This window comes from Trypanosoma conorhini (assembly GCF_003719485.1).
Source record: "Trypanosoma conorhini strain 025E chromosome Unknown Tco_14.4_contig_00670, whole genome shotgun sequence".
Lineage (NCBI taxonomy): Eukaryota > Euglenozoa > Kinetoplastea > Trypanosomatida > Trypanosomatidae > Trypanosoma > Trypanosoma conorhini.
The window spans coordinates 1-9,393 of NW_021704765.1; the positions used below are offsets into that span (position 1 = coordinate 1).

Genomic DNA, 9,393 nt, shown 5'->3' on the forward strand with positions numbered 1-9,393 from the left:
ATATATATATATATATATATATATATATATATGCGCCTGCATTTACCTACATGCCGCTGCGGATAGGTAAATGCAGGTACACCCCAAGCAAACAGTCTCACAAACATGAGTACATAAAGATCATATTCGCAGGACAGGGGGAAAAAACGGACACGTGAGGCTCCTCCCCACACCACCCTCCACCAGGTGAAACGGAGGGGGAAGAAACAAAACTCCAGCAAAACCAAAAGAAACAAAAACAACTAAAAAAAACTTGTAATCCGGTGGGAAATAGACAATGACAGGCCTGCACTCCTTATCTGTTAGATCGCTTCCAGAGGTCTTGTCTTTTTTTTCCTTCGTTGCTTTGACTGTTCGCTCTCTCTAAAACACAAACACACACACACACTTTTTTCCGGTTGTGCATATATGCGTCTGCGCCCATCTCACGTTGACGTTGTGGTCATCATTGCATGCTCCAAGTCAAGTGTTGTATGTGCAGCATCAGCGAAATATGTATATATATACATATATATATATATACGTACAAAATGCATTTACGCGTCACTAGATTTGTGCCCGGCCCAATGCGTTCCTCGGGATTCCTTCTTTTTTCCTTTTCATTTCGTTGTGTGGAGGCAGCCTTCTTGCTTTCCTTCGGTTGTGGTTGCTGCTGCGGTTTTTCTCTCTGGTCCGCTGCGACGCCTCTGCCAACGTCTCTGCTCAGACACGTCCCCGCGCAGCTACGCCGACTAAGGTTCCTCAAGTGCAAAGAAAAGTCGGTGTTGGAGTTCACGCAGCTTGTTCCGCATCTCCGCCCACTCCTCCTCTGTTGGGGGCTCGGGGTGCTGCTCAATGCTGTTGAGGACGATGAGGGAGTGCTCGGCGGTCTCCCTCAACACGCGGACCTGTTCGTCGCTCACGCTGGGTGAGGCGGCACCCAGCGGGGTCGGGACCTCCAGCACGGGTGCACTCTCCCCTACAGCGCCCTTGAGCGTCGGCCTCGCCTCCGACTTCCTTCGCTGCTGCCTCCGCGACGGCGGAGGTTGCGTCCGCGGGTGCGAGCCCGCGACGGTCCCGCGTCGTTTCCCATTCACGTTGCTTTTGAGCGTCGGGTCGGTGGCCGGCGCCGCCTCGCGCACCTGCCGCAGCTCCAGGATCTCACGCTGCTGCTCCACGATGCGATTCAGCAGTCTTGCGTTCTCCTCGTTGCGCAGCCTAAGCGTGTTCTCCAGCTCCACCCCACGCTCCTCGGCGTCGTCGTCGCCCCACGCCTCCTCGTCCTCGTCGTCGCTCTGGTCGAGGTTGTCAATCGGGACGTCGGCGTCCACTACCTCGACGGGGTACTTGAGCAGCTCTGCAGGGGTACTCCTCGTGGGGTGTGGAAGAATGCTGGGCACGGCAGCGAAGTCAACGTGTTGCAGCGTACACTTATTCTCTGTGAAAACAAAGACATCAAACTTCATCTCTCGCGCCGCCACTTGCCCCTTCTCCGTGCGCATCATGCCCTCTACGTCCACGGTGACAATCCCCTGACTCTTGTACTCTACCGATGCCTCTGCATTCCAGTAGGCGTCCATGCCTTCCAATTTTTTACCTTTTGTATTGAGCAGACGTACACGCAGGAAGACACCGGGGCTACTCGCCACCGCCACCATCTTCCCCTTTGTTTCAACCTGCACCGAAACCGGCTTTCCTGCCCACGTCCCAGCGGAGGAGGTGCAATACCACTCTGACTTGCTCCCGGCAAGCGGGGAGATGGTCATATCGTCTGTGTCACAGTACACAGAGAGCCGCCATTCATCCTGATAGGGGGACTCTGTAAAAGGAATGTACACATACGACTCTCCCGCCTTTAGGTTCGCAGAGGTAGTAATGTAACTGTTGCTAGCATAGAAGTTACTAGCGACAAAGGTGGATTTTTGTGGTAGTGGAACGATGGCCTTAAGGTATCGCCTTTCCGGGGCAAAGTTGGTGAAGAGTCTTCCATGTAGGCGGGGGCGCTTATTTGGCTCCTCGCCCTCCTCCTCACGCGACTGGGCACGTTGACGGTCTACAGAGAGGTACGACAGGGCAAACACCACGCGACAGTTTTCTTTTGGTTGCAGACGAATCTGTGGATTGCAGCGCCAGTCAAAGCTGCTACCGCCGCGTCCCGTGAATTCGGTCCAGGAGCCTTCCAGCACAGTACGCACCCACCCCACCTGCTCTGGCACGGCGGTAAGCTGAATAAACTTGTCACCAAAGGCCGAAAGCGCAAACTCTGTCTGACGACCGCGTTGACTGGTGAAGGGAACTACAACGTACGGGGTTTCACTCGGTTGCAGCGTGCAATACAGCACGTTTTCGCTGTTGGAGGTAAATTTCGCAATCTCAATCATGCGTCCATGAAAGTCCAGCTGCTTCAACCCTGCCTTCGAAAGCTCAGGGTCACCCTCAAAGAGGGCTAGCCCCATGAACACCGTGTTATTCTTCTTCTTCTTCAGCATACGAGCCTCGTAAAGCAGGTCTTGGATTATAAATGCAACGTCCGTGGTCTCCGTCACGTACAGGTAAAACTGCGGATTGTCCATAAAGGTCGAGAAGATTGGACGGCCTCCAGAGGAGGTGGCGGACCACTTGTCAGCAATGGTGACACCGTAGTATGGAAAGGGCGATTCCGTCTCTTGGGCAGTGGCACGACCGTAACCCTCATGCACAGTGTTTTTACCAAAGGCACGCGCAAGACCTTCAAGCAGGCGAAATTTCACTTCACCGTAGCGTGGGTTATCGCGCACGATGTCAAAATTATGTTCATTGCTGCAGCATAAATTTACAAGGGCGTAGGAGGCAAGAATAGGGACCCGATGGTCACGTGTTCCTGCGGGGCTAAACAAGATTTCAATAAGTAGATCAATGCCACCAAAGGAGGCTATCGTGTACTGCATCTCTGGATCTCCGTGAGCCAAGCGGCCCACACAGTTTGTCGCCGCCTTGGTGAGGTTAACGACCTCCTCGGGGACGTTACGTAACGTCTCAAGGAGTTTGGGAGCAATTTCAAGCCGTTCAAAGCTACGTCGGGCATCGGGGTATTGATCCACAATCGCAGCCACTGCTGTACATGCGGCCTCCTGCACCTGCTGGTTTGGATAGCTATAGATGAGCTCCACCAGCTCTGCGTACACCACGGGGGTGAGCTTCATTTTGTTTTTCAGGCAACCCCGACAGGCGGCCTCAAGCGCCACGCACGCCGCCTCCTTGCAGCGTTCCTCCCGGACTTGTAGCAGCCGCGTCAAGGCGTCAATTCCGCCAATCTCCTCAAACATCTCCCGCCCGGCATCATCCAAGACGCTAGCAATGGTCTGTGCGGCGTTGGAGCGGTAAAAGATGGAGGCAGAGTGGTCTACAAAGTGCACAAGCTGCTCCAGCCCGCCCAGCTCGCGAAAGCTCGCTTTAGACTCAGGGAACAGGACACAGTGCGAAGTCAAATCATCAAAGGTCTCGGGCAGATTTGCCATGATGCGGGCAAGCTCTGTTTGCATCTTAAGCTTCTTCTTTTGTCGACTCTGCAGACGACGTTTGTCGAAGCGCTCGGGGGTCTCGTCGCCGTGCTGTGGAATTTGCTTCAGCTTCAGGAACTCCGCCGCCTCGTTGCTGCGCTTATCGCGTAGCTCCTGCTCCAAGCTGGCGATGTGAGACCGCATCCGCTCAATCATATCCTCCATCTCCGCCAATCGCTTGTAGTCAATTGCGTTACGCACTGGACGCAACACCAACTGCAGGGCCCGCTTGCCAAACTCGATCGTTGATCTCGTCTCTCCACCCCACAGTGAACTGCAGGAGACTGCCAGAATAAAGTGAATCAGGTTCGTGCCCCCCAAGCTTGACTGTAGCAGGTACGTCAGTTTACTGTCCTTGTACGGGATATGAATGCGGCGTCCCTTGTGCTTCGCCTGCTCCACAAGCTTAGAGACGACGTTGCCAAGTGCGCTGAGCGACTTATTGATGTGAATCGCCTCCCACATGCTGTCGCCCTTTGCACCCGACTGTGCCAGCCGCTCGGAGCCTGCAAGATCAATAAGGTTTAGTTGCGCACGTGAGCCAGGAAGGGAGGGCTCATCCCACTGCAACTTCATCATCATAATCATATGACTGCGTGAGGAGACAAGGTTCATCTCAGTTGCCGATGTCGCACGCATCTCCGACGCCTTCGTGTAGAGCCGCATCGTCTCCTCAAGACTCTTCACACGTGTCCATGTCGCATCTCGTGCCACGTACTGCCCTGTGCGGTCCATGTGTATTTCCAGTGTTTTCTGCCCCGACAGGAGATCCTGGATCTTCTCCTGGTAGATCTGCACAAGACTCACCTCGCACACGCTGTCGGTGATGTCCTTGTTCGCCTCGAACCTTTCAAAGACGGCACGGATCAGCCGCGGCGTCAGTCCGTACCCCTCCAGCTTTGCGCGGTTGCCCTCCATCGTGTAGGTCTTTCCGCTGCCTGTCTGCCCGTACGCAAAGACAGAGGCGTTGTAGCCGCTGAACAGCGTGTCCAGCACCTCCGGCCCGATGACGTTAAAGACCTCACTCTGCACCACATCGCGGTCAAATACGTGGTCAAAACGCGTCTGCAGCTCTGGTCCTCCGTCCTCGCCCTTCAAAAAGAGGGTGTCAGGCATTCGACTGTCGCCGCGGCATATGAGTTCACCACCGCCCTCCCTCTTCTCACGATCGTTCAGCGGGCGTAGGCGCACATACACGCGTGGGCGTGAGACAGCCGCCTTGCTCATTCACGCTCTATAAGGATCAACCTGCCTTACCTTTCGCGCAGCACGGGTGCACCCCTGCGAGGAATGAAGGATGCAGAAAGTAAGCGTGCGTGCGTGCGTGTGTGTAGGTGTGTGTAAGGGAGAAAAATAAAAAGAAAAAATCAGGGAAAGCGCACAAGTAAAAAAAAAAAAATCTCCCTGCATAAAATAAAAATAAACATCCCTCTCAACGGCAAACGACGCGTGTAGCAAAATAATGGATAAGTGACAGCACCACTTCTTGCGAGGGTCCATGCATATGGCATGAGAAGCCAAGCGCGTATATGTATGTGCATGTGCGTGTGTGTTTGCCTCTCTCCCCCCTGGGCGGGGGCAAGTATGCCTACGGGGAGGTGGAGGCGGTCACAGGAGCCCAGGAGGCCTACAGGCATACAAGAGAAGCGGGCTGGTTACGAGGGGAGGGGGGGGGAGGGGAGGCCACGCAATGAAGGAAAGAAAAGATACCGCAGAACAACAAAAGAAAAAAAAAACAACAACAACACACACATAAATATATATATAAATATATAAGCTGAGACACAACAACAACAAGAAAAAAAAACAGGCATCACAACCCGCAAGGAAAACCATGCAGCCAGGTAAAAAAAAAGCCAAAATGATGGCTGGGAGAGGGGAGAGGGGATAAGGCCTCTGGATTCAGCTTCTTACAGATGGCAACACTCGCCAGACGGGGCACGAGACTTCGTCCTCGGTCTCCTTTTCGTACAATAGCAGATAGGAGTCTGTGGAACGACTACGAAGTCCCTGCAGGCACGCCGGTTGCAGTACGTCCACACGAACATCATTGGCTATGTGCCAGAGTCGTGACGACGACTTGACTTCCTCACCGCCAACGCTGCTGCCGGCGGCGTCAGGCCTCGGCGGCGATCCTGGCGCAGTCCCATCCGCCGCGAACTCCGCGACGTAATGCCCGGCAATCGGGGAGGAACCGATATGCCGCACCACGCCCTGTAGACGATACACGTAGCGGATGGCGTTTACATGCGTCTTGGCGTCGTTCCCTGCCTCATGCTCCTCCGCGCCTTCGCACCGCCGGCTCACGCCTGAGCCACTGGAGTCATCGTCTCCCACCAGGGATGAAGTGTCTGACATCTTTCCCGCCTCATCCCCCTCGTGCTGCTGCTTCGGTGTTACGTGCAGCCCTAGTTCTTCGGCCGCGCGCTCCGCCTCTCGTACGCAGGGTGTCAGCTGCTTCTTCTCGCCATCAAACTGTCCTTCTTCACGCAACGCATATATCGTAAGTTTTTCATTGAGAAAAACAGGCGTTTTATCCTTTAACACACACACCCCACACACCGGGTCGTAGGTCGTGGAATACCGATTCAGCTGTATCGTAAGAATAGGTGGTACCGGAGCCAAGAGACTGCCGCCTTGATTTTGCTTTTGCGAGGACCCACAGGCGTCACAAACGTACCTGTCAAGAGGCACATACCGGAGTGTGTGCTCTAACAACGTCTGAACATCTTTGTGACGACGTTTGCCAGGCTTCGCTTCCAAAGTGGTGGGAGGCTGCAGTTCACTAACGGGCTCCTTTGGTGGTGGGCGGGGTCTGCCAGGAACAGCCTTACTCAACTCCGAGCCACCGTTATCCGCGGCAGGCGACTGAGCTGGCAGCGTGACTCCCGCCTCCGTGGCGCCTGTCCTGCTTAGATTTATACATACGTTGACATAGGGGTCCTGGGTGGCGATTTCATGCCCGCAGCCCTCGTTCCCGCAGCGGATAACGTTTAGTAGTTTCCCTCCAAAGAGTCTATTGATCCAGACATGCGATGGGTGAATGCTGGAGGCATCTTTGCCGCCACTTCCTTCGGCTGGGCAGTCGTCGTTAAACAACGCGTTCGCTTCCGCCTCCGTGGGCGTTTTTTTACTGTCACGGCCGTCCTCAAGCGTTCCATCCCGGCGTTTTACTGCTGCTATCGCCTCCGTCTCTAGAGTTTGGATGAGCTCCAAGAAAAACTCGTGGGCGTCCTGCTGTTCCCCAGAGAAGAAAGGGGCGGAAAAGAATCCACGCAATGGACTCATATCAATTCCATATCTGACAAGCTCCGGCCTCTCAAGCAAGCGGGCAAAGTGTAGAAGCACCTGATGGGCACTTGTAAAAGTCACCTTTTGCTGCCGTTTGGGAGACGTGCGGGGCCAGCCTGTATTCATCTCATCCAAGTCGTCGTCTCGGTTACCCTTGGCACCATTCCCGTTAGCGGAGTCAGTGGGCTCAGGCTCAGGCTCAGGCTCAGGCACAGGCACAGGCGCCTCACGCAAGGCACGGCAAAACCGAGGACTACGTAGCAGCAGAGTCAAAACACTGCATGCATAACAATCATTACTGGGGTTTATGAATCCGCTGGAATGACGAGGATCGCAGCCGAATAATGGTGACCCATAAGCTGCCCGCGAAGTGCCCCGCAAATGCAACTTCTTCGCGCCGCTCGCTGGGAAGGCGTCCGGTTTCTTTTCCACGCCTGGATAAAGTTGACGAGGGGGGTATGTATTTCTTCTCAAACCCCAAGACGTTTCTCCAGGATACGCTAGTGAAGTCGCCGCCACTGGATAGGGATTCATCTCCGTGTACCTGGGCGCCGCGCAAGCCACACTCTGTTGGGAGTCACCTGCAAGGCAGCACTGCCTATACGAACTAAGAGAGTGTGGTGAAACTGCAGCTCGCAGCTGCGGAGACACCACCGATGTCTTTACTGCCCCCCTTTCCGCCGGTGTTGGTGGTGGTGAGCCTGGAGATTCGTGTCGAGCCATTTTCATGGGCGACATGGTGGGATGTATCATCAAAGACGTTGACTCGCGCATCGGCGAAGTTGCGACACCTTTGGGGGCGGAAAAACGTGAAGCTGTCGTCGTGGCATTGCTGTTGTTGGGGGCAAACCCGCGCGCCTTTTCTCCCCCCTCCCCATTTGCGGCTAGCATTCGCCTGCTTGTTTCAGCGCCGTAGGTATCGGCCATGGTTGAGTAGCTTCGGCCTGCTTTCGACGGCGAGATGCCTGCTGTGACGGGGTCACGGCCGTTGCGGTGCGCTACTCGCGGGCGCATCCCCAGCGTCGAGGGAGTCCGCCTCCCTGCGGAGTGCTCGTTCAGCCTTGAAATAGTTGCGGGAGCCGCGTAACGGTTCCCCCCCACACGTGAGGCGCACGGGGACGTGCCCCCATTCGAGTTACCGGGGCACGGCGCGGCGTACCGCGACGCTGCGGCCGCCGCCCGCCGCTTGCCACGGGGCTCTGCTTCTCACTCCCCTCCGCCAGACCGCGACGCGCCTCTGGTGAGTCCATTGGCCGCGACCGGCTTCCGCCTGCACCACCCGTTGCAGGCGCGGTTGGCTCCAGCCGAACCCTCTTCGGTACGGGAGAAGTTAGCAGGCTCCCCGACGTCGGCGACCTCCGCGTCCGCGGTGGCCTCCAGGCAAAACTACTACCGCCGCTATTTGGGGGGTGCCACTGTTCTCGCTGTCTGTTGCTCGTCCCCACAGCACTGGGGTTGTCGCCGTCGTTGGTCCTCTCAATTGCGTCGGCGTAATCCCCATCGGAAGAATCGCTACCACCCACGCCAGCACGGGAGTTGCCGCGCCATGGCGAGGCCGTATAATTTCCATGGGCAAGAGGAAAAGCTTGATTGTGCTTCAAGTATCCATTGTCGCCCTCCAGTGCATGACTGCTGGTTGCTTCCGTGCGCTTCTTCTCAGCCTCCAGTACCTTTCGGCCATAATTCATTGCTATTCGTCGTCGATACCTTGTCCGGGCCACTGTTGATGCCGCTGATGTTTTTTTATCTTCAAACCCCTCTTATTGCTAGTACCAATTTATTCCCCTCCCACTCTGCTCCTTTCTTATGTGACTCCCTCTTTTATTTTACTTGCACCTTTTATGTATTTCTCTCCGTCGTTTTTGGCCTTGCCCGTTGTGGGTGGTGTTTCGGGTTTAGGCGTGGGTTCTTGTGTCCCTTCTGTTTGTGTGTGTGTGTGTGCACCCTCCCCCTCCGTCTTCACAGGTGGCTCCGTGTTGCGGCTGCCTTGCCTGCTGTCCGAGGCGCGACGTCTCTCCCCGTTGCTTGCACGCCGGACCTGAACACGCGGAGATGGGGAATATACGAGCACTTACTTACCTGCACTGGATGTATATACGTATGTATGAAAGTGTGTGTATGGATTTAGTTAGATGCGTGTGTGTGTGTGTGTGTGTGTGTCGCAGGGAACAGCCACCGCCGCCAAACAGCCCCTTCGGTGCAACGGCCTCCCCTCGGCGCGTCTCGTCAGCCCCGCAGACGCCCGCCCAATTTGCCCCGCCTCCGCCCTTGACTAGGTGCAGCCGCGCGTGTGTGAGACTCCGCCTGCGCTAATGTGCCGGTGTCGTCCGGCTCCCTCCCCCGCGCCTCGCCTGTCGCTGCCACCACCTACGCCTCCACGCACTCCCGCCACCAGCGGCTGCGGAAGCAAAAGGCGAGAGAGAGAGAGAGAGAAAGAGAGGCTGTGAGTGTGCGTGCGAGAAAAGAGATTGAGCGGGAAGAAATGGTCTCGTGCAGACACCCATGAGCGAAGAGCGAACAAACAAACAAACAAACAAAGAAAAAATGAACGTTCTGGTCATCAGTCATCCCTGGTGTTCTGCCC

The 9,393-nt window shown here is 55.7% G+C and overlaps 3 protein-coding genes across 3 annotated transcripts, besides 8 other annotated features; all 3 read right to left on the reverse strand.

Moving 5' to 3' along the window:
* Positions 1-32: a microsatellite.
* Positions 33-368: 336 nt separating this feature from the next.
* Positions 369-388: a microsatellite.
* Positions 389-491: 103 nt separating this feature from the next.
* Positions 492-522: a microsatellite.
* A 209-nt stretch (positions 523-731) lies between these two features.
* Positions 732-4,745, reverse strand: Tco025E_07950 (putative kinesin; the record flags this gene model as incomplete). Its single annotated transcript, XM_029374808.1, has 1 exon — positions 732-4,745. The coding sequence occupies one exon, from the start codon at positions 4,743-4,745 to the stop codon at positions 732-734; it is 4,014 nt and encodes a 1,337-aa protein (XP_029225043.1).
* An 83-nt stretch (positions 4,746-4,828) lies between these two features.
* Positions 4,829-4,860: a microsatellite.
* Positions 4,861-5,420: 560 nt separating this feature from the next.
* Positions 5,421-7,823, reverse strand: Tco025E_07951 (putative ubiquitin hydrolase; the record flags this gene model as incomplete). The annotated part of the gene is made up of 1 exon (XM_029374809.1): positions 5,421-7,823. The coding sequence occupies one exon, from the start codon at positions 7,821-7,823 to the stop codon at positions 5,421-5,423; it is 2,403 nt and encodes an 800-aa protein (XP_029225044.1).
* A 41-nt stretch (positions 7,824-7,864) lies between these two features.
* On the reverse strand, positions 7,865-8,497 carry Tco025E_07952 (ubiquitin hydrolase; the record flags this gene model as incomplete). Its single annotated transcript, XM_029374810.1, has 1 exon — positions 7,865-8,497. One exon carries the CDS (start codon positions 8,495-8,497, stop codon positions 7,865-7,867), a length of 633 nt encoding a protein of 210 aa, XP_029225045.1.
* A 233-nt stretch (positions 8,498-8,730) lies between these two features.
* Positions 8,731-8,750: a microsatellite.
* A 169-nt stretch (positions 8,751-8,919) lies between these two features.
* Positions 8,920-8,969: a microsatellite.
* A 255-nt stretch (positions 8,970-9,224) lies between these two features.
* Positions 9,225-9,290: a sequence feature (GA-rich).
* Positions 9,291-9,325: 35 nt separating this feature from the next.
* Positions 9,326-9,354: a microsatellite.
* Positions 9,355-9,393: the final 39 nt, after the last annotated feature.